The following is a 26,123-nucleotide window of genomic DNA, read 5'->3' as shown; positions in this document are numbered from 1 at the left end:
GCTATAAACACTTTTTAAACATTTTTTTACCTCTTCCTAATAATAAGATCTGTCGAGGTCATCTCATATGTTTGTGAGATTGCTTTTCCACTGAGATATTTGTTCAAGTTGGGAATCGAGAAATAAATATATAAATATACATTAATACCATAGGATGGTCTGAATCTTTTTAAGTATCTATTCTCACTTCAATCACTTTGCATTCCTTGCACCTCCTTTCTCGTATATAAATTTAAGACATATGCTCTAGAGAAATATATAAGCAGATCTACCAAATAATTAAATAAGTTTCTTTTGCGGGTAGAATAATTTGATTAACATAATCCTGTCCTCGGATTATGAGCAGAAAATGGTTTTTTTGATGCGAGTGATTTTTTTTATCAACCTTACAGAATTAGGTCAAATACGTTTAAAAAAAATGACTCATTGGTATAAAAATAGTTGTTTTATTTATATGGTATAGTATCTTCTTCCGACTCAGGTGTATTATATACTCATAAGCTTGAATAGCATTGGATATTTTCTCTTTAGTATCCATCATTGCTTTACAATTTTCATTAAAATGGTGTTTGAATTAAATAACAGTTTCGCATATTTTATGTGGGTTAGCAAGAATAACATTATTCAGCTGAGAAAATTTACATCTGATATATGGCATACGATCTCATCATTGGTTCAGAAATTAATGCCTTTAGTGGTACTACAGTTCTGAAAAAATCGCTTCTTTCAAGTCGTTTCTTGTATTGTAATTCTTTCTTTCAATTGATCATAATGGACACTTCACTAGTAAATGTTCAACACTAAACTTAAAATCACAATCAAAATACTGTGTTTGATGTTCGTTAGGAACTAAAGATCTATGTGCTACACCCGTATGTCCAATTTGTAGCCTAAGTAATATTGTTTGAGCTCTACGTTTCCGAGAGCACTGAACTTTTTACCATTGTTAATATTGATTTTTTTCCAGCGGTTCTGCCAATGGGATGTTAGTTTTCTACGTATTCATGGTTTTAGGTGTGTATGTGTACAACTTTGTTCATTTGTTATGGAAAACAGTTTCAAGGAATGTCTGTTGGATGTTATCCTTACTTTATATCAGCACTGTACTGTGTATTTTGAATGAATCCGTTTGTTTGGTCAACGACTAACGAAATATAGATAACAATTATTAGACAGTCGAACTGTACCATTTAATTTGGAAAATTAAAAAAAAAAGTCACCATAAATTTATTAGCAAAATCGCACGAATTGCTTCTGTCAAAGTTGGCATACAATGAGAAAGTGTTCGGGTACCTTACTTATATCTGATGTATATTCAGAACATTGGGATTAGAAGTATTAGTAAACATTCAGATTACGAAACTTCAAGGATTGTGTTTGGCCGGTGCCTCGAAAATTAATTCAAATGATAATAATCAAAGATAAAGTTAATTCTTCCAAAATATATTCGAATCCCTATACGATTCAAATGTTACATGCGAATTCTGAATGTAAGAAAATAACCTTTATCGTGAACTTTTATTTGCGGTGAAGAAATTCCCCGATGAACGTGACTCCAATTATATTGAATCAAAGGTTCGATCTGTTGCTGTTCAACGTTAAATATTTTAATCCTTTTAGTCCTGATCGATCGGATTTCGTGCTTTCAGGATACCTATCATTATTACTTACATTCCTCTACCCTTTCAACAGATAAAAAGAAAGATAGCGAATTACACTGAAGAGTTGAATTTCTTGTTTCCTTATCTTGTCGTCTAGTTGTGAATCAAAAGTTTTCCCTTTTCAAGACTTTCAAGTGAGAATCTGTAGCTTTGTTTGATCTATTTTTACACAAGAAGTACTTTGTTAAATGTTTTAATTTCATTGGTGAATGGAAATCAAGCAGTTTTTGACTCTGCTAGATTACAAGAAAAAGTGATTTTAGTATTTTTCAGTAGGTTCAAAATGCAAGGTTTGACCACAAATCACTTATTTACATAAAAACTGAAAACAGGTAATAGGTTTGTTTATAAGGATCGTGAAAAGGACTATTTAAATAGTTGGAAAATTTTATACCACCAAAAAACACTGAAGTTATATTTCTAGCCATCTATCCAATCATCTAAAGCCACTGTACATTCCTGGTACACTGAATTCAAGGAAGTTGGAGAAGATATAAAATATTGTGAGATAGGTTTAACCATTAGTATGACTAGCATATATGAGATGTCGTAATGTAAGTTTTTGGAATTATTATTTGTTGACACATGCTAGTAAAATATGAAGAATCCAAAGCCATTTACAACATAGAAAATAGTAACTTGTCGTGGATTTATATATCTGAGCCAGCCAGAAAAAGCGAAAAAGCTGATATCCAATCTCTTACGCTTCATTTTCTAGATACTTCCTTTTTTTCAACAAGTCTCCTTTGTTACATTTATATTATGTCCATTCAAGTCTTCATCATCCCGCTTGTGATGTTGGCTAGTAGAGTTTTGATTACAGAAAACCGAGAGCCTTATTTTATTAAGGCTGGTGCCAAAAAAATATGTCTAGCAGATGTTAGTAGGACTTATTTATTTTAATCTAACAAAAAACTTTTGAAATTGGTTATATTGTTGTTTGAAATTAGTATTAATTCATTGCTATTATATTATTTGATTGATGAATATTCAAAATGCTACATTGAAAATAATGTATTGCTAAGTTTGGACAGGAAGCGAGTTTCTGCATTTAATTGCAATTGCTGAAACTTTCTATCAAATGTACAAAAACTATGAAATAAAAACAAACGATCCGTATAATAATTTCCAGTTTCGCAGTTCCACATAAGTTTTCAACCGTTTTCCAAAACAATATAAACGCCGAGTATATATGAGTACAAACAAAACGCCATACGTTCGTTTCCGGTTTTCCAGCATTGTCACTGTTGCGTCTTCTCTAATGTGGAATTTAACTAATATAACGAAAGTAATTTTGTGCTATTCTGCTTTCCTCAATGACATAAGCGTAACAGAATGTCTGATTTCCTAAAAGAATTTTCCGGTTCATTAGAATAAAACAATCGAACGTTTAAAATTAATTCATTTAAATTGATATGTACAGTGAGGTTTATAAATTTGTGTATACTAGGGTTGCCTCTGTTAGAGTTATGAATTGACGTCAATCATAAATGACTTTTCATTGTTCACAGTCAAACTAAAGACGCGCGGACTGCGATTTTTATCACCTCAATAAGACTTTTAAAATCATGTTTTTACGATATCCGCTTCAGAGTGGAAAAAATGTTTTTAGAATTAGATCTGAAGGCCAAATATTTCGATAAGTATTAAGCCACTTGTTCGTTTCCGTTTCACTTTTTGTAATTCAACCATCCTATCGTGACAGACCAAATTAAGAGACAGCATTTTACATACATCGCCTAAAACTATACGTACCCTTAAGAAAATACATCCATTTACATTCACATTGATATAAGTGGTAACAGGAGCTTCTTCATTAGATCGTCTTCTAATGATTCACGCTCCTCTTTGAAACGCTTTGTCAAATCAAACACGCATCATGGACAATCATCAAATGCAATCCAAACCTCTCTCATTTATTCGACACTGATATTGCAAATAGCGGCACCATTATAAAATAGTTTTATCTAGTTCAGGTACTGCGAAGCTAAGTTGGTCAAATTATACTCGTGCTGCTGACGAGTACAAAACAATAAATCCTATCATAGATACCAAGAAATATTGTAGACATTCGAATTTTAATTATTTCTAACAGTTAAATTAACTATCCAGTACAACCATTAAGACCACCGCTATATACTAAAAAAGGCGGAAAAATTGATCATTTAATTCAATGAGTGTTGCATAGATAAATGGGTATATATACCTGTGAATTTGAGAGGATTAGAATTCAAGTTGGATCAATACAAGCTCATCTTGTAATTTTATTTTTTATCTAATTCATATTTATAACTTTATGTAGAGTCTAATAAAACTGAAGTTGTAATCAGCAGATTGTAAAAATATCGTAAAAAAATAATTCGAGAGTTCACTATGAGACGTCTATGTTAGAATGAGTACATTCTTCTAAAAGACATTAAGATGCTTTATTTGGAATTTAATATAACTTTTATGTAGGCAGTAATTGCGGAATAACGAGTTGCATTTTACAGTGGTGTTTGTCCAAGTGGTTCGTTTAAAGATTCACTTTATGACCGTGGTTTTATTACAGATAAAATTGTTATTTTCTTTGTTTTTTGTTTAATCTTGCGATCTTCAGTGCTACAGACTGTTATTACTTTAGTAAAACTACTCTTAATTTTCCAATAAACATAATAAAAAGTCCTGTTGTGACTGGATTAAACAGGCACTTAATTCAAACAAATTGAGTAAACTTAGTATCAATTACGGGGATACAATGTATATATATATATAGTAAAATCATGAAATTTTCTACGATTGGGTTTTCGGATACGATCTTTTTAACCAAAATATTTTCAAAGATTCAAAGATCCGCTTCTACCGGAAGTATATTAATACATTTTTTATTTTATTTAGACCCGTTGATACAGGCACTAAGAAATAAAAAAGATTATGTAAATTTGCTTTTAATACATGGTAAATATGGCAAAGTTGTTATAAGAACATGTGCTTTCTTTGCAGTAAGATATCCAGATAGACCACTATCCAAATCGCACATTGTTAAAAGAATACTTAAAAATTTGAAGCTATTCGGTTCATTTTAACCAAAAATTATTCGAATTAAACCATTTGTGACAATAATAAGATATGCTACAAAATTTTATGGAAAATTAAAAGCCTAAGGAAAATAGTCTAATGTTTTGAAGTAAATGATCAAAATTGCTCCCTTGAACTTCAATGCATTCTTCATTCGTCGCACGGCTTATCAACATCTGAGAAAGGGAATTGAAGGAATTTCGAATTCTTAGCTCACAATCGTCTCTAATAGTTAACGCTTGTGAGTAAACCTCTTGTTTTATATGACCCCATATAAAAAAATCGTCATATCGGGAGAACGAGGGGGCCACCGAAAAGGACCATTATTTGCTAACCACCTGTATTCAAATTGCTCTTCTAAAAATGTATTTATGACGATTGAATTGTGAGCAGGAGCACCGTCATGAATAAAAAAATTTTATTTAATTTCTCTGGTGGTAAATGGTCTAAATAATATTGATTTAAATTACTTAAAATATCAAGATATCTTTCACCTAAAAATGAAACAAAAAACATTAAAAAATACAAAAATATTTTTTTTACATTTTTATTTAAGAATAAATTAATTGATTCTGTTTCTTAACCATTCAAATTCCTATCATAAAAATGAAGTTTTTGAATGAATTTGATTATTTCTAATAGTTGAAAAGACATTGAACTGCCACCGATCTTGAAAAGCACGTTCTTTGGTTAAATGAAGATTATCTTGACTCCAATAAAGGGAATTGTGTCTATTAAATAATCCATTTTTCGTGAATTTCGATTCGTCGCACCAAATTATGTTTTTTAAAAAATCTTCGTGTCCCTGACATTTTATTATTAAACATTCAGCAAACTCAACTCATTTAATAAAATCGGTTGGTTTTAAATTTTGACACTAATTGTAAGAATAGGGTTGCATTTTATGTTTTCGTGAAATACGGTGAATCGACGATTTGCTTACTCCAAGATCTTCTACGGTAACACGTATTGACGATTCTGAATCAACTTTTGCTTCAAATGAACCATATAGCTTCAAATTGTTGAGGATTCTTGTAACAGTATGCGAGTTTGGTCGTGGTCTATCTGGATAACTTGCAGCAAATAAAGAACGAGCCATTTTAACGATTTTCGAAAGTATCAACAATTGACTATTGACAGTTAAATAAGTGTCATTTATTACAAAGTCTACTAAAAGTATAAAATTCAAATTTTGCCTAATTTTTTGCCCCTGAATGCATAGAAAATAGAAAAAAACGGGTGGTTCTATTTAAAAAAATAAAGAAATTTGATATTTATGTTTAAGTTAAATTTTTTATACTTTTTATACACACCCTGTATAAAATGAAAAATCTTTCAACATAGATTCACATACAACTGACCTTGCTAAAAGCAACGGAACAGAAACTATTTTCATATCTTTGAGGGTATCCTCGTCAAAAAATAATTTATAAGGGTCTGCAATGGTCAAATTTTTTACAAAAAAATTAATAACTCGAAAAGTATGCATTTTTCGAAAAAAGTATATTAAAATTTTACGTAGATTTCAAAAATGTATTAATATATAGAGTGCCGACTTCCGTTTCTACCGGAAGTCGGCCATCTTTGAAAATATTTTACTTAAAAAGATCGTATTCGAAAATCCAAACGTAGAAATTTTCATGATTTTACTATAAGTATTTTGCCATATACATATACGTCGTGGGACGTGTATAATGACAAAAGTTCATACACATTTTCACAATTTCAATATTTTCAGCAAAAATTACACAATCCTTTGAAGATTATTATACTTCATATCCGTTTCCGTAATCAAATACAAAATACTAAAATAATTTATTCCATTTTTTTTTCGACACGGTAATCGTATTCTCATAAACAACAAATACGGTATAAGTAGACTCATATCCACTTAAATATCAACTATATATTTCTTTATATTCAATTACATTGATGGTAGAAACATAAAGATAGTTTAAGCCTAAAGGAAATTATTTTGGGTTAATTCCAAATTTCAAAATTATTTTTCACAATAACATACGATTATGGAATTTCAGCGATATTTGTGGTATTTCATTCATCATATCTATACAGACAAAGTTATTAGATCACATTTTATATAAAAATTATCAGCCTACTTGCAATGGTATGATATTACATTTTTTTGTGAAGTATGTTTTTCGTAGTCAAAAGAAAATGGATCAAATTTGGTGGAAAAGAGAGAAAAGAAAGCCACAGAAGTAAGGTAGGTATACATGCAAATTATATTGCTCATTTTAATTAATTTCTGTGGCTAATGTGAGCTGTTTTATTAAAATAGAATATCAAGATCACAAAATATATCCATTTCAAGTAAGTTTGAAGTACTCCAAAAATCAAAACAGAATTGTGCCGCAAAATTGTAGAATCACTCCTAAATAAACAATTAAAAAAGAAGTTTTAAATTTGGCAATTAAACTATTAGTCAAACATGATATTTTTATTTGCTCTACTATTTTTTTTATTCTTCTGATAAATATTTGAAATTAAGAAAAATAACTATGCAGACAGGGTGTTTTATATGGTTTTTTAGAAAGTGATCATGAAACTGCCAAGTAATTACTTCACGTTCTTCTCCGTAAAAAACTTGAGAAGAGAAACAGTGAAAATTTGGATATTCTTTGAATTCTTTTTGCTTATCTCGATGTATTGATATCAAGAATAATATATTTTTGTTATAAAGTTAAGAAAATATTACAATGTAATTAATTTTATTGATGCACTGTTATTTGAAGACGATACGGGATCCATTATATTAGTTAATTATTCAATTAATCGTTCCAAAATTATGCTGAAATAATTTAATCACAAACTACGTATATGAAATAATAATAATAAGATTGGTTGTGTTTGGCATATGTAATCAAATTCGATTAACAATCAACAAAGCCTAAATAAACAAAATATGTTAATAATATTATCTGCTAGCGAATAATTCTGAATTGATAACATCAAAATCAATATATATCTAGACTAGTAACTTCTAGTTTCTAGCTTATTTATAGACACAAATACTTGCAGAAGTTGACTCGCACAATTGATTGTAGAAATCAACATAGTTTGTTTTTTGCAAAGTGGAGGATCATTTGAAAATAATGCGTAGAATCGGAATAAGTTTTAGAGTTGGGTTTTTTAAATATTCGAGGAAATATATTCAATAACAAAAAAAGTTCGTGTCATGAAAATATTTTCATTTTTCATTCCATATATGAAAATGACTCGGAGATACTGGCATTTATTACCTCAAAAATTTTTGTCATATCAATTGTTCATGAAAGTTTATGGTGTCGGTTTCAAGGTAGGACCCAAGCAATACACGTCCTCAAACGTATAGTGCATATATGTATAAGCATTATCCAAAATCGACTTCAAATTTTGGTATTGTTTATTTTAACTAAGAAATTACCAAAAAAATTATTACTAGAACCACATATCATTGAAAACTACAATATTTTTTTCATTCATTAACCTTCATTTTATTTAAATAATTTAATTTCAATCCATAGTTTATTTTTCTAAATCGTTTATGGACAGATTATGTATACAATACATTTTAAACACACTTTCTAATTTCGGTATAGTCCAATTCTGTAGTACTTAATCGAGATTCACAAATCTAGTACCGAAATAGAGGTATGGAAACTGATTATCAAATTGGGGCAATTCGTGAATATGAAACAGTTCGGTGATAACTTATCGTTATATACAGACCTGATCTTGACCTCCTTGCTTTGCCATTCTGAATGCCGATCGAAGCTGATAAGGATGGCGGCGATTTCCTGAAAAGAATATAAAAGGTTTAGTTACTGGGTGCTATTTGATTCTAAGCATTGTGCTGGTTAGTTAGAACTGAGTCATAAGCGGCGACTTATTAATTCTTGAACTGGAGTAATAATATACTTTGAAATAGAACTTATTTTGTTATGAAATATAAGTATAAATGGAACTAAATTCGATCGGAATCTACGTGATTTGATATGAATTACAATAGATAAAACATTTAAAAAATATAGTATAGTTTGAGTTTTTTTTATAATTGGTTATTCTATAACGAACTATAGGATGGTTGGACAATGATGAACATTTTATTATCAAAAATTCAGAGAAATTGAAATTATTTATTTTTATAACAAACGGATGGTACAGCACAGTACAGATACAGTTTGTCGATATTGCCAGAAAAATCGAGGAAGAGGTATGGCAATGTTGATACTTCAAGAAATGGTGCCAAACAAAAAGTGCTATTGCAGTACCATGTTTTTGGCGATTTTTCACTAAAAATTCGTTATGTTAAAGTCTCAATTAAGCTTATGGTGTGAATATTCTATGCTGAAATCCACTGGTTTTCACGTTTTAGATTAATAAAAATTTAGCTGTTCACGTTATCAAGACTAATTTATATCAATTAAGCCATTAAATGGAATAAATCTTCTTCGAATTTCATAGATCCCTGTCCGAATATTTCACACTTTATTTTTGTCGGAATATTTTCAATGTATAATAGTAGGATATATCGCGATTGTGAACATATTGTTGTTTTCGTTTTTCTAACATTGATAACCAACACTATCAAATTGAAAAGCAATCACTTCCGATAGAAGTAAATACAACTAGTATTACGTTCAAAGATGTATAAAGAGTAATAAAAAGTGACTATTGAATAGAAACATCCTCTCTATCTGCATCAACTATCTCAATTATTTATTTCCGATTCGCATTGGTAAATAAACTGTTTTTATTGTTTCTCTTCGTTATACGCAACGTTGTCACTGGAAAGAGCTACTTTTCGAAGAAAAGCTATCTAAAGCCGCTTACTGTTGCGTTGGGCCGCAACAGAGAGAACATAGGAAGTGCAATGAAAATAAGCTATAGGCTGTTAGCAATTTGATTACAGGATTAAAATCAACTCTAACAGTCTATGAGACTACTTGTGAAATAAAAAAAGGAATATACAACATTTTTTAGATTGTATAGATAGTTATACGGAATAAAATTATTACTGTTGGACCAGTAACTGAAAAAATGCTAAAACATATTTGATTTTATGTAAGGCGCATTTGTTGCCAATAAAATCAAACCCATCACAAATATCCTTTCAGTGTTATCGACGGATGAATTAACGAAGCTGTTTTTAAAAATGTCCTCCACCTCCTACTTAGCAAGCTCCCAGGCATTGGTGAAACCCGTCTATGGAATGACGAATAACCGCTATATTATTTGATTTTCCTAAATTAGATTTCCGATATTAGTCGGTGTATTACGATAAACTTTGTCTCTCATAGATCGCAAGAAAAAGTAGCTTACTAGTATTAAGTCGGGATGTTTGGTGGCCATTCAATTGTACCACGTTGTCCAATCTATTGTAGTGTAAATATGTAAATATTTAATCGAAATATCTCTGATAATAAAATCAAAATGTGAGGGAGGTAGTCATTTGAATTTATTCGTTGTAAAACTTGACTGCAGTTTCTAATTGAAATCTTAAAAATTCACTAAGCGGTAAGGTTTCTTTTAAAAAAGACCCTGCGCATGAGTTTCACACATCCGATTTTCCTGACTAATGAAACGATAATTATGTCTCTTAACCACAGAATCTGAATAAAAAATATCTTCCTTGTAGTTGTTTTAGACAGCTTCTGGGCAAGATATGAATATATGGTTGGTATTTTTCCTTGTTAAATAACTTCGTTTGTCTATATGATTTTGAGCCAATAAAACCGTTGACAATTGTAGATTTTTATGCAGAGATATGTCCATGTCCAATTATTGAGTTTTATCTATTTTTCTCAAAATATGTGGATGATCCTAACAGACTTATACACGCTGTTTCCTTTCTGAAGAATCTTCTCAACAATTGAATAGTATTCAACACATATTATATGTCAGTTTTATTTTTGAAAACATAAATTCCAGCGAATGTTGATCATAGATTGTTTCATCAGTTTTTACCATCACCTGGAAACCGAATACAGAATACTCAATATATACTTCGTCATTCAATCCGTCGTTAGTTCTAAAAAGTTATTTGTAACTTTTTTGTTTTTATTTTTTTTTTCATTTCCCAATAACGAAAAAAGTAAAAGGTGAAAAGGATTCTATTTTTCATGAGCTTTTTAATGAACCTACATAGGTCATAAATTATAAACCATAGGTAATTGAAAAGAGTTTACATGGTTGCAGCTGTAACAGTAAAATCAGTTAACGTTTTTTTTAGTACTGGACATTGTATATTTTGATATTTTAGTTTAAGTTTGGTTTAGGGTTTCGTATTAAGAATTGTATTTGTGTAAATAACCAAATAAATTTTATTGGTTTTCACAACTCACCAACAAGTTTATCCTAATTAATCTTTGTGTAATATGCTCTTCTTTACGTCTAGCAGTAAATTTCATTTTCTTTAAAGGGATTTGGATAAATATTGTACTTTTTAACAACCTAAAAGTAGATTTCGTAAGTGGATTTCGATTAGGATATAAATTATTGAAGATAGTACACGCCTACTTTTTAATTTCAACTCATATTCTAATATCATTAATATCTCAATTCGTTCTTCCTCAGACGAACGATCTATTGTAACTTCTTATTTTTCAATTTATTGGTCAAAGTTGGATTGCTGCAGTTATAATTTCGAAATAATTGCAATTAGGCATGCAAAATATTCATAATTTCTAAAAGATTCCGGAAATAAATTAAAAAATAAATGTTACATACAACAAGGTAACTAATTTCCAGAAAAACAAAAATCTGAAAACTATGTAAATACTACCATAATATTGACAACATTACAAACCTTGTCAAAGATTATTGAGGCGCTCCCCACGTAACATCTTCCACCAATTGTAGTTTCAAAAGCGTTAGGTGTTGAATAGATATCGGAAGATTAATTAGAAAGAAATTTTTTTGCATTTTTCATTCTGATAGTATTTATATGATGTTGAACGATAGGAACCGCCATCAACTCCACAAATTGTTCTTGCAATGTCTGCCTTTAGCTTATGTAATATTTGGCGAGACAGGTTACATGTGAGAAAGCTATCAAGGTTGGTGCTGCGGTTGCTAAATGCCGATCAAAAGCTCATTAGTATTAAAAAGTTTCAACAAATGTCACAGTAGATGAAACTGGGTGTACCATTATACCACAAAAATAGAAACAATGGACAATCTTTATTAAGAAAAGGGGAAAATGATAACTGGCCAATATTATGCTACTATACTGACAGGCACTTATTCGAACATAAGAAAGAACCTCATTTGTTGAAACTTTTATTTGATCCTGGCAATGATTCTGACAATTTGTTATAGAAAAATTTAGGAAAATATTTTGTAAAATGAAATGTTTCTTTAACTTTTTCAAGAAGATATATCCATTCTTTATTAAGGATGGATTGCATAGCCAAATTTTTTACATTTTTTAGTGTCTTTCAGCATCTAGATCCTTTTGTAGTCACGTGCTATTTCAATGCTTCCTGTTCTACTAATATTCCTCATACATTCATTCGTTCATTAAGGACCTACAGTTTCTTTTTATGAAAATTTAAATTATAGTATGTTCTCCTTTATTTCTTCTTCAAGAATAGAGCCCGCGTACTATAAGTTCATATACCGAGCTTCCTGATCCCATAATTTATGGATTTAAGTATGTGTAGTGATTGTAGCTACCATGTCGATAAGAATATAAATCAAGATAAAGAGCTCATGTACTAAATAATGGTATGTACTGAACTGTAATCATCAAATTCCATAACAAATAAAAAAAGATAAAACTAGAAAAACTGCTATCATAAATGTGTGTCGTGTATTTTGAACGTCTAATAATTTTATTTTTAATTATGTACGGAATTGAAACCACAATATCAAATTTTGCTAGATATTTATAATAATCTGAATTTTCACTGAAAGGAATGAACGTTTCAATAAAACAAATATTTTCGATTTTAGTATTATTTTTACATTATAATTGTCGATAACTAAACTCATCAATCCATGAATAGAAATTATCTAGCATCTTTTTTGAATATATCCATATATGGATATACTAGTAAATTTTGTATCGTCTTAGTTTCCGATTAATTGATTCAATATTGAACTAAATAACTGTGTTTTGCTCTTCTCCGTAACCTTAGGTATTACAGATTTTCTTGTAACATTCATGGTCGACGACAGGAAACACTACAGCCGCGGATGTACCCGTCCGATCTCTTTTTGCTCAATTCAAAGAAAAAAATTCCTCAACTAACATCTCTTTTGTCGACACATCGAACCACAAAGCATATTTTCGTGGAAAAAGAACGTAGCCACCACCAAAGACATTTACTCGTCGTATCTTGGAATCAATAATGGTACCTCTTTGTCGTAGTACTCTGCCGCCTATGAATAGAACTAGTCTGTGATAGACTTATTCAGCTGTTAAAACGATCAACAGGAATATTTTGAGGTGCAAGGAAACGTGAAAATTGCTAGCAGCATGATCGAGGCCGTAGGGTGGATGACCAAATAACTATTAATCAAATTTCTTAAAACAACTGCTATGCGTCAAGCCGTATTTGGAGGAGTATCGGCATGACGTAGAACAAACCAGTAGTTACCATTTAACGCCTCTTGTTTTAAATGACACATCGCAATTTCTTCAGTGTTTCATAGGAAGCTTCACCATCGTCTGAAACTCGGAGGTGATGTGAAAAAAAATAAGATATTCCATTTCTAAATACTGCTACCACGCTACTGACACGAAGCTGGATCTGTCGTCTGGCATATGATTGAGACGTCATAGATCTGTTATGCATTTGACACGAATAGTAAGTTAACTTTGAAGGAAAAAGCATCGGAAAAGTTATATTCAGGAAGTGTCTCGTATGTACAATCATGAACAGCAGATATAGCAAAGAAGACATGTGATGAAAAGTTAAAGTGAGAAGAAAAATCAGAATTTGGTTAATAAAGGAAGAAGCGAGAGGTGAAAAAATTACAGAGAAGCGCAGTAAATAACAACTTTTAAATAGAACCGAAAAAAAAAATTAGATCATCAATTTAAGTGAATGGTATGATTTCTTAAATATGGAAATATCAGTTGTTAGTGATCATTTTTGTATGCACACAATTTTTTCCACTATAATTCAACAAAAATGTCTGACGCGATACGATGGTTGTGTGAAAATTGAATGAGTGAGTCGGTGTATGGATTTGTCTAAAAAAAAATTAGTATTGTGCTATTCTAGAATATTTGTTTTTGAAAGACAATACGACTGTGAAATTCTGGGCAGTAAATTCAAATGTGGCCTTATCAGCTTGTCGTAACGAGGGTTCGGGACAACTATCGATCATCGAAAAAATCTACCTAAAGGTACTGAACGGATTCGAATAAACATTTCCCAAGCATTATTTACACATATTAAGTAGGTACAGCAATAACAGAAGTATTACTTAATAAGATAGAAGCAGAAATAGCAAAAATACGACCGCATTTGAAGAAAAAGGACATGCGTTCGTTGACCACACACCGTATTTAATAGATTTGTCACCTGGTGACTTTTTCCTGTTTCACTTGCAGAAAACGCTTATTTTGAAGAGAAAGACGACAAATATTATTTGGAAGGATTGAAAAGGTTAAAGCATCGCTGGACTAAATGTATACACAATGAAGATTATGTTGAAAATTAAAAAAGAGTCTAGAAAAAATGTCTTGCGTAATTGTTAGGTAGGAAACTTCTCACAAAACCTTTGTAATATAATAGATGCAAACTGCAGATCTCGAATAATTCTGTAATCATTCATGTTTGTTAAATATGAAATATATACAGAAAAAATTCATAATGTTGAGTTGATTAAACGACAAAATATATGTATAAACGATGCAGCCTCATATGAATATATTAAGGTAAACAGTATGGTCGACTTGAACAGATATAATGGTTATACGGTTGATGGGAGGAATACTACGTTATTTCAGAAATGAAATATTTCATTTTTCAAAAGCCCTTATTTTCCAACATTTTGTGTCACTGATGTAATTAAACATACCTGTCCATTCCGAATCATTCGTTTTCCAGCTCGTAAATTTTCACATTATCGTTTATATATTGACATAGAGCTTTTTTTAATGGATCACAAACAGATTACATCGTTTTAAATTGTGAGATATGTTGTAATTTGCGATTTTATTACAGACATTTTTTCGTTTGATATTTTTTATGGTTTGTCGTATACCAATAAAAGTTGACTTTGGTTATTGTTACGCTTGACTGTCATAAAAATAAAATAGCGTTTTCTAATAAGAAACAACAATAGATTCGATAATTTATGAGCTAGTTAGATGCATCGAGAAGCTGAGACATTATTGCGAAATAACAATCAGTTGAACTTTATATCTCTACTTAGGAAACACATCATAGGAACTAATATATTGGTGAGATTACAAAACAAAAGTAAAAATAGACATTTAACAATAGAAATCTATCTTAAACGTAATTATACAGTGTCTTCCTATAATATTCTACCTTCGTATCAATTAACCTCTTCTATCATAGGTGTAGAGGCTATATTTCTTCTCCATATGATTCCATCATTTGTTTCCTGTTAAGCCCCTCTACAGTTCAGTCCCCTCTTTTCCAGATCTTGTTTGCTAATTCTGAATTCCATTTTCTTCTAGGTCTGCCTCTTCTCTTCCCCATATCACCTGTTCTGTCCTTCTTCACACCCACGAACAACTGCTGTTGTTCTATTTTTTGCACTGCACTATCTATGTGTAATTCGCGTCTAACTGTGTCGTTCCTTATTTTATCTAGTACCTCCACTCCCGCTATTTTTCTCAATAGTTCCGTTCGCACGTTGTTATTTTCTGCTTGAACTTGTTGATTAGCATCCATGTGGCTTTTATTACCTCGCCCTTATTTATTTCCTGTCCTGAGTCTTCTCGTATTGCACTTCTTGTTATTGTATATCCTTTTTTTGATTGTTTTTCGTTACTTTTTTGATTTTTTCTGATTGATCTCAGTATGTGATACATCATTTTCGCAGTACTTCTTTTGTAGTAACAATAGTTAAAAAAAACTTTATCCTCACTTCCAATGGAGTTCTCAATGTACCTCTCCGCGACCGTTGGGGACCTCCATCGGCCGTGCCGTTTGATCATCGTCAGATCCACTTTTGAATTCGCAGGACGCTGACGATCGTCGAAGCAGGGACCAGTAAATTGCTTCGGATCTGATAATTCCAAATATGTAGTAATGTCGGCAGGCATTTTACTAAACGTGTTTATTCCAACTGGTTGTATAGTGAATTTATTGTTAACGTACTACGCTGGAAGTTGTTTTTCATATCCAAAATATACGGTACCCCTCATTTTCTCGCTTCAGATGTCATGTGTGTCATGTGTCATTTTCTGATGTCTACATTATTCTTGATCATCAAACTGGCTTTTATCATAGAATGGTTGGTCCACATTGTTAGAGATTCTCACAACTTCGATTCGATTTTCCTTCGAAAAAAGCCAAAAATACAGTTTCACTAAACTTTCCTTCAACTTTTTTCGATTTACCCCATTGCATAAATCTACTGTATGCAATATATTACAGTTGTTTCGATTTCTGAGGCAGCAGATCCAATGTCGCTTCGTTTGCTGCCTGTTCGATGTCCAACGGAACAGCAGTGTCGGCTTCGGCGTCAAACTCGGCACATACACGGTCAGATTTAGTTTCGATTTCTTCAATATTTATCTTTGTTGTTGTAGTAGAACACAAATTATTAATAAAACTCATTTACAATCTTGACTTTTAACAAATTTAAATGAATGTTTGAATGTTGTCATGACAATATCTTGTGACATTTTGACATTATTAAATAAAATTGATGAAAATAACATCTACAAATTTTATTATTATGTAATTATGTAAATTTTAGTAAATTATTATTAAATACCGCACATCAACGACTCCTAACTAATATGTAGCTTTTGATAAGATTAGAAATGTTATGTTTTCTTTGTAAGAAAAGTTTTATAAAAAAATTATGTATGATAGACATATTAAAAGTGATTATATTTTGTTCCTTGGACTAAAAAGCTCGATACTCCCGTTTTTCAATCATCTCCATTCACAAAATAGAATTTTACTATTAACACCTGTTTCATAAATAACTATTTTCATTTTCTACTAATCAAAGCAATTGACCAAATCCAAATTATGGAAATTATGGCAGAACTAAATTTGACATCAAACGTTTGTATATCCAAAATATATTGACGATTTTAAAAATTTAAAAACAAAAATAAAGCATATCAACAGTCTGATCAATTAACTTGTTTGCTTTATTTCGAGCCCAATACCAACGTACATCACTCATTACTTCTGCCCCAATTAGATGAGAGAATCTCTCTTTCAAAACAAAATTTGAAAATTTTGTAAACAAAAGCGAATATCCCAAGTTCTGTTATATCTGTGTGGGTAAAGGGTCTCGGTCAAATATTTACAAGAAATTTAATTCCTTGACAGGTCCATTAATTTGCTCGAAGATAAAAGGCTGGAGATAAGAACAGGCCCAGGCGGAAGCTGTAAACTAAGAAATGCGCAAAAACGGCGACATTAAAACAACGTTGAAACGTATTACTCCAAAGTACCAAAAAGGACTTTGATGACATTAAAATAATTAGAAGGTTATCAACGGTAATTTATAACTCGGTTTTGCTGTTGGTTTGCCAGCGATTTTTCTTTCTATTTAATGTGTTGAAGTTTTCGAAAAAAAAACCTTTTGAAAAGACAGTAAACATATAATAATGTTTTTGTTCGTATAATTCGAATGTGTAGACTATAAAAACTGATGTTTCATTTATATAGATTATATAGACCACACATGTTCAATTTAGAAAATTGAGATCACAGTAAATATCTGCTAAAATAGTTAAAACTTAATACAAGGCGTCGACTATGTAAGATGCATAATAGAATTTCACAAAGAGTGCGATATAAAATCATTTGTGAAAAGTGCATGGATTCATGAAGTTAATTATCTATTATTATATCATAAGACGATTTGTGTATTCCATTTTAATTCTTTTAATGTGTTCATTTAAGTGACAGTGTGACATCAGAAACCCTATGAAAGTCCATTGGTGATCTTTCACTGTTATATTTTCTATTTATTTACTTCTTGAGTATAATCCTTGATAAACATATCGCTTCTGGCCTTGTGAAAGCCCAGACCCCCTTTCTAGCTATATTATTTGCTTCTTTGTTTCCATGTATACCTCTGTCTGCTGACATATTTCTTGATCAACTTGACTATATTATTTGCGGATTAGTCGCTTTTGCAGCTCGACTGTCGGCGGGTATGGCTATATCTCTTTTGCTGTAGTAAATTTAATTGTGTACAACCCCCAATCGGCTCGACCTTCAGTTTTTTTCGATTTTAGAAGCATCTGTATACCATGTTATTGTATGATTTTTGATTAACTTAAGTGTTCGTCTTTCAAATTCTTGTTGTCACTCAACAATATTGAAAATTTGTTATTGTAAATCATCTATTGGGAGTTCTAGGGGGGCCATTTTTGCCATGAATGTATAACATTCTCTTAAATTTGTAATTCACTTATTTCTGTATCCATTTTTGATCGTCCTGATCATATATGCGTTGGTCTATCTTTTTACGACAATATTCATTGTTAAGTCTGGAATAACTTTCAATGCTGCTCTTGGACAAGTTTTAAGACTGTTGTAATGCAGATATATGTCAGTCTTCTCATCGTTTACTGCTTGAGTTTTCTCTTCAATTACCATGTTTGACTAATTTTTACGTTACAATACCCAAAATAAGGGTTTTCTCTTTGTTACATTTAGCACAATTTTTACTCTTCAATTTAAGAGTTGCAGATTTCAGTTTCATTTTTTTCAAGTCACGCTAATTTGAAAGTATCAGATATGTCTGATTAACGCCATTACTGACTCCAATATGTTTTTAGAGACAAGCGTTTCCTTCTAATCCATTTCAAATTGACAACCTAGTATTTTGCACAATTATATATATATATTTTAGTTGAGGATTATTAATCTTTTTTTTCACAAATTCAACCATCTTATTTTGTTCTGCTTCCAACATCGATCTGGCAAATCTGACGACCTTATAACTTATTTCTAAATGTCTAAATGTAAAATTTTCTAATCGATATTTTATTGAAATTATGTAAAGTTCTAATTGTTCTCATTTTCTTGAAAATTAAAAATGGTCATAGGGACCGATCGACGGCAACATTCATTGTTCACCGATTTCCTTAAGCATAATTCAAAGCATCAAAGTAGGTACAGAAAATTCGTCGAGTGTACATTCCTAAATGAAAATTTGAATAAAATAAGAATTCAACAGAAATTTAAAATTCCGTGTAATTTAAATCTATTCTGATTCACGAAGGCCCATTATAATTTTCTACATAGGCAAATACCAATCTCCAAAATGTAACAATAAAACTTTGTAAACTTCATTTTTTATATTCATTAGGAATCAAATTTGAAACAAATGAAAATTTACAGAATAGAACTATTGGTAACAAAGGACGAATAAAAACCCCTTTATTAAATGTATAATCAATAATTGTTTCGTTTACGTATTGACATCATCAGGATTTGAAGTTATTGACACTGAAGATTATAAGTGATTAATTACGAGTAAATGAGCTCGTAGTTCTGATGAATGTAACAGGAAGTGTTATGTTGAATGGAATTGGAATAGAGGCATAATTCACTTCAAGATAGATAATTTAGATTAGCATTTTTAAATGGGATATGGATTATGGATTAATTTGTTTTATACTGCTATGTGGTTTAGATTTTCCTAATCATTAACCAGCAGGGTTAAATATTGTTTAATGAAAGTGAATATTTAATTTCACACGTGTGGTTGAATCCTAATATTCAGGTATCAGTCTAAAAAGAAGTTGTTAAGACTTATAACTATAATTAATTATTCATAATTCTGTTGTAAGAGAAAGAAAGGGCTCGTTCTATGTTTAGCCACTATACGTAATCTGGTTATTCCAAAATTGGTAAAAACTCTTGGACCATAGATGTACCTCCGGCTTCCTTTCTTGCTTTCCATGTTCGTTTCGTCAATCTATCTTGTTCCATCCTTGTTAAATGTCGAAACCAGTTCAAGATTCTCTTATTTATTTTTTCTTCGATTGTTGCTTGTTGTAAATTGTTTCTTATAATTTCATTTTTTAATCTATTCACCCTAGTTTTTCTATTTTTCGTAGGTACTTTATCTCGATAGCTTTTACTTCACTATCTATTTATTGTTATCCACGTTTCACTTCCATATTGTAACTATTATTCTATTGTACACGCTCAGTTTTATTTTCTTAGATATCTATTTTTTATTGAACACTATTTATTCAACGCCTAGCATGCATTTGTTGCTTTTTTATTCTGTTTGACATCTCCGCTTCTATTCTGCCGACCTGTTAGTGTTTCTTTACAAGTTTTAGTATTTCATCCGTTGTTAGTATGAAAAATAGTGTACCCTCGTTTTATCCATTTTTTCATCAGCTTCTGACCTATGTCCATTCAGTTGTACTTTCCCTTTTACTCTTACTCAACTTTAACCATATATTGTGCATTGTATTGAGGACAAAATTTCTCCATTTGCATCGCAGGACATTTCTTAAAATTTTTATCTATTTAACAATCGATCCAATAAAGTTATGTAATATCTACTGATGATGATTTTCCATTTATCAGATAGTCGATGGACTAGATACTATTCTCGTCTCAAAATACGCATTTCAGAATCTTCCCAGCTGATGTTTTATGATTTTTATTCCTTTCACTTTCACCATCTGGTCTCCATTTAGCTGATGATCTTAATGATAAAGGATTGCAGTAATGGATTCTTGTTTCACGCAATATCAGATATCGTCACCAGAGCATACCACCTTGTAAAAACTGTTGCCGATAAAACAGAGTCTGAGTGACATTTAGGTACCAAACCGCTTTGTCTGCAAAGTATCTTTTCTCGTTAAAAAACAGTGTTCACACACGAAATTTTGTCAATCCATTTTTCAAAAACAACAAACTTAGCGTTACTTAAATTTTCACATCTCGGTCCCGAATCAACTATTTATTTTGACGATGTTGACAGAAAAAAAGGGGTATTGTGCCATATATATGTCAAGCCCGGGACTTATTGAGTGATATTGACATTCATATCTATCCGTTCTTGTCATGAAGTTGATTTTATTGTGTTGTTTTCATCCTTTAAACTTCGCAGCTTACTCTGTTATATAAATATTTTAACTATCCTCCTTATATTTCCCAGCATTTCTATTTCTATCAATATGATTTTCGAGCTAACTTGTAATGTCATACAATTTATTCGGTAATTTATTATTTGTCTATTATTTCTAAATTAAGTATAATGTCTAAGCGATTTTTTTCTAAGACAAAAGAACGATTGAATACAATTATCAATTATGTGAATTCACAATTTTAAATAAGTTACCTGAAAAAATAATACAATATCTGAAATTCATAATGTCTCAGAGAAGGAAAATATTGTGTTACGTATCCTTAAACAAGCGTTATTCAATTCTCAATTTAGAAAATATTACGAGATGGTACGTTTAACTCCGTTTCATATATATACATATAAAATAACAATGGACTTATTTCGGTCTCCCATTTGGAAAAATCATATCTCTGGGGTGAAATATTTTGCCGTTCCCTTATAAATTCGCTTTCCATTTCGTTTTTCACAATGAAACACAATTCAATAACCGGTGATAAATTCAATAAATTTTCTTATTGTCGAAATATAAGCCATATTCATCAAAACCGATAAGGTAATAAATAATTTTCTCCAAGAAAATCTCTGAACAATCATACCTAGTCGGAAAACGGAATTAGTACCATTAAATTTGGAAGCACGTACACGTATTTATCAATTAAAAGGCTCCGGTGGCAAGTCCAGAATGCAATAAGGAGATCCAACTGGCTTTCTCTAAATCATTTTAAATGCAATACGTTTTGTTTCATTTTTCAATTATCTTCAAGCTACGTGAATAGTCAGAGATGGGCTTGAGACAAATTTTCATTTTTAGCGTGATTTTGTAAAATAATTTTTGCAAACTACTTCTTACATAAAATCTTAAGATTCTAAGTTTTCAGCAATTCGATTATTCTCCTTCTTTTTTGTTGATATGGCTTCCGAATTTTATCATGACCATTAGACAAGTATTTATGAAAACGTATTTATTTTTGTTTTGCTTGATCCATTAATGAAAGGACCCAAAGAAATTTCTTTCAATCTACTATTGTTTTCTATTGTCTATTATGCTGGATACTTATTAATCAAATATCTTCTTCTTCCCCGGATGTTTTTGCCGATAATAAAGCGAAACGTATTTATAAGTCTTCAAGTAATTAAATCATTTTTATTTTATATAATAGTATTCAACATAAAAAAATTAAATATTCAAATAGGTTGAGGCGGTTCTGGATGTGGACATCTTTGTTTAAGGTTAAAAGAGTCCTTTGTCGAATACTGCTGCCGGGAATTTTTATGAGAATAATAAGAACATATAGTACAAAGACAAAGAGAACGGTGAAATGGCTTCTCTTTACCTTCGGGTAATTAGGAGATTTCCATCGTAATTTTACTGACTTGTTTTTATATGGATATACAAACCTATAGATCGGTATGTGTTCATATCAAAACGAGTACCTAAATTCTGGAAAAATTGAGAAAACTGAAAAATCATATTCATTTCGTCACATTGGAAGACATTGTCACTGAATTTAGTTTGAGCCTTGCTATAATTATTAGTAAACTAAACATCAACACTCACCATTACACTGTGTGACGCTGGTTTCGATAATCAATTATTCGTCCTCAGATATCGAGGGTTAACTTTTCTATCGCTCTATTTCTTAATGGAAGTGACCAATTATTTTATCAATTGCATCAATTTGATTTTCCAAACTATTCGTTATTATGTCAAAGTAAATTTAAATAGAGCTTCAGTAAGATTTTTTCCAATAATACTATTTCGAAGAATACCTACCATGAACATAAAAAGTCTCTAATTTTCGTTGCTTGAATAGCGATAATTTTACACAAACAACCACGTTCGCGCCTCAGTAAATCAAATATTATGCGAAGTATCCTGGTTATTTCACCAAATTCAATACTTCTATCCAAGCTGTCGATAAAAAGTTATTTGTTAGTTATCACAACAACACACTGAGAAGTTATGCAGAGGGTTCTGCAGAAAAGGTACCTGAAACGTTTATGTGTATTGCTTCATGCAAAACATGGAACCAGTTTTACTAAACTAAGTCCAGGACAGATTTATGCTTCAAATTACTATTCAGATATGTTTTATTAAAATTGTTGACGTTCATCTTGTGCATCTTCGAAATTCGAAATTTTTTTGAAAATATAGTTAAATAACCTTAAAAATAAGGTATCACCCATCTCCCATTCTCGTTTAAGAGTTGTGTCCGCGTCCACTAGAAGGTTTATGTAATATAAAGGATGTTACGCTTCAAATTGACATAACGTAAATGATCATTATTTCCAATTCTCATTCGGCATCTTCTTGGGTTGAGTTAACTCAAGTCAGTGTGAATGGACGCAGTTTCGATCCGCAGCACAAAACTTCATGGACTGGCTTACAGTCAAATAGGTAGCGACTGTTTGCTTTTTCCTGCTATATTGAATATTTCTACCTCTGTTTCAATTTTTTCATTCGTTTATACATCAGTAATAGAGACTATTAATTATAAGATAACGATGATAATTTTCAAAGTCAGAATTTTCACTTTAACGTTTGATTTTATAATTTATACAATCTATAAAATAGAAACAAAAGCTATTTCAATCGCAATAAAATATTTTTCGGATATTTCTACACATATATGAATATATCTCTGCATTGAATTAGGGTAAACCTGGCAATCGGGCCCAACCATTTCAAGAAGTGAAATAAAAACGGTATTAGTTAGAACATAGTTACTTTTGTAATTAGTCTCAACCTCCGACTCAATTTGCAAAACTAACGTTTAAAAATATTCTAAAATGTAATTAAAACAGCTGAGATGAAAATATTTTCCAAATATAGGGTGGAACACGTTTCACTGATCCATCAGTTAGTATGCCCCAGTTAAAGAACTTATTTTTTTGTCTTTTTTACTCTTTTCTTTTCTTTAGTTTTGCTACCTCAATTGTTGCATTTCTCTGAAAGTTTGTGTAATCTTCATGTAACCAGCCACATCACTGTAAACACTGAATCTAGTCACATTCCTTCGTATAGTAATAAGATTCATGACATTCAATACACCTGTTGTCATTTTCACCAGACATTCTTCACTAGATTCGCCGAAATGTTCACTCTTGTTCAAATTTCTATGAACGTGTTACAATCTTAGTTTATTTGTAAATTCCTAAGCAATAGACTGCAGTCTTGTTTGATCCAAAAAATATCCGAGAGATTAGAGACATTCAATCGATTTTCCTGGATCTATTGCTTATCCTGTCATATTATCAAATTCTCCACAGATGAGATATAATACCCAAACCAAATCAGGGCACAATGTGTAATGTGCCCAACTTGAATACGACAAATGGAGTTTACCAAAACGGAACGTAATTCTAAGCATACAACGTCAATAGAGGTTGGATTTAGAATTGAACTTGTATGAAATGTAACAAAATTTGAAGCAAACACACAACAAATTCACATTGTTGTAAATACCTTTCAATCACTATTTCTCAAAATAAATTGAAATCGACAGTTTTTATATCGCAGACACACTTGTCACTGACCCGTTCAGATAAATTTCGCGCCAATTATAATTCATCAGATTAGCTTCGCAACTGGGGCAAATTATCGACTGGGGCACGTTTACCTGATTTACCCTGTAGTATATCAAGAGTTGAATAAAAGTGGCTGCTGATATGGATATCAGTAAAAAATGGTTACCAAAAATACCAAAATCTTTTAAATTTATGTGGAATGCACGATTAGAAAATAACGTTTTAGACATGCTGATATTCTACTGGAGGATCCAAACGAATTTCTAAACACTTGCTATTCTCTGATCTGAATACGTTCCAATTAATTAAATTACTGAATTGAAAATATTATGGGCTTATAGACAAAATAAAACATTAGAAACAAATAATTTTGGACGAAAAATTGGTTCTTTCAATTTTTGAATGATATAGTATTGATCATTCTAGCAATGAATCTTGTAGAAATCATTTATCTAGAATTCACAGTATGAGCCAGACTTAGTACAAAAATCAGGAAAAATAAAATTTGGCGAAATTACTACATATAAAAATAAAAACATTCATCTTGATGCTTCTATCATTATTGAAGTTTGTGATCCTAGACACAACCCCCAATCAACTAATATTTAATATCGTTTAAGTCTGAAATACTGGTAGAAACGAGCCAGCGCAGCGATTAGAAATTAATTTGCTAGGATACGAAAGTGTTACCAATTTAACGGTTCAATTTAAATAATTTCAATTAAACTTTAGGCAAGAATGGTTTTCTCTAATAACAGGAGCTTATAAAGTTGTGATCCGCTGGGATTCGAGTCTTTTCTTGCCAAGAAACACAAAACAAGCCTAACTAATTTCGTCTGCACGAAACAACTTTTCCAATGTACTTGAAGAGATCAAATGCTAGGAAAGAAACAATTATAATTATTGTCTTTTTACTGCTATTGAAATATTGAATGCTTTATATGGAGATTTGTTCAGATTGTATTATATGAATTTTTTCAAGAGAAAAAACTACATGAATTTGCAGCGCTAAATTCAATTCTTACAATCTCATTAATTCCATTAATTTGTGATCTTATCAGAAAAAAAAATAGACTATGCATGCATTTGATTATGTATATTTTATCGTTAGGGTAAATTCATTTGAAGGATTTTTCAATAATAGTGAGATAATAGCTCATTCATTTTGGAATTTGAGATATTATTTTATGTTTAATTGAGTAATTAGTTACAATTACAATTTTCCTGAAAATATTTTTGGAATTAGCTCCTCTTACATTGTAAACTTGTGAAAAATTATTAACTCTGTCTCTTTAATAAGTGAATTTACTTCAATAATGCGAACTTCTACCATTTTCTTATCACCTCCAACAGTCTTTTAGGGATACTTTTTACTAAATTAATTAACGTGCTCTCTGGTATATTTTCCCAAGCTAATATTTTCCTTTTTTGATCTCATTATTATTTTGTATTTCTGACTGTTAAACGTCGTAGACTTCCCTTGTCATAATTCTCCTAAAATGTTTTAATGAATTGAGATCAGGACTAAACTCCTTATACCATTATTTAGTAGAGCGTGCAGTATGAATTAGAGCGTTATCCTGCTGAAAAATT

The 26,123-nt window shown here is 30.9% G+C and overlaps 1 protein-coding gene across 14 annotated transcripts in view; it reads right to left on the bottom strand.

Moving 5' to 3' along the window:
• The window catches only part of LOC130901333 (calmodulin-binding transcription activator 2-like), a 488,194-nt gene that overhangs the window by 39,557 nt on the left and 422,514 nt on the right, over positions 1-26,123 (bottom strand). For all 14 annotated transcript variants that reach the window (XM_057812641.1, XM_057812676.1, XM_057812684.1 and 11 more), the window contains one exon: positions 8,448-8,515. In XM_057812641.1, the coding sequence (XP_057668624.1) occupies positions 8,448-8,515 (68 nt within the window). The remainder of the gene's footprint in view (positions 1-8,447; positions 8,516-26,123) is intronic.

The sequence above is a fragment of the Diorhabda carinulata genome, chromosome 1, assembly GCF_026250575.1.
Source record: "Diorhabda carinulata isolate Delta chromosome 1, icDioCari1.1, whole genome shotgun sequence".
Lineage (NCBI taxonomy): Eukaryota > Metazoa > Arthropoda > Insecta > Coleoptera > Chrysomelidae > Diorhabda > Diorhabda carinulata.
The sequence above is the reverse complement of the archived record's forward strand: the minus strand, read 5'-3'. Positions and strand labels throughout refer to the sequence as shown.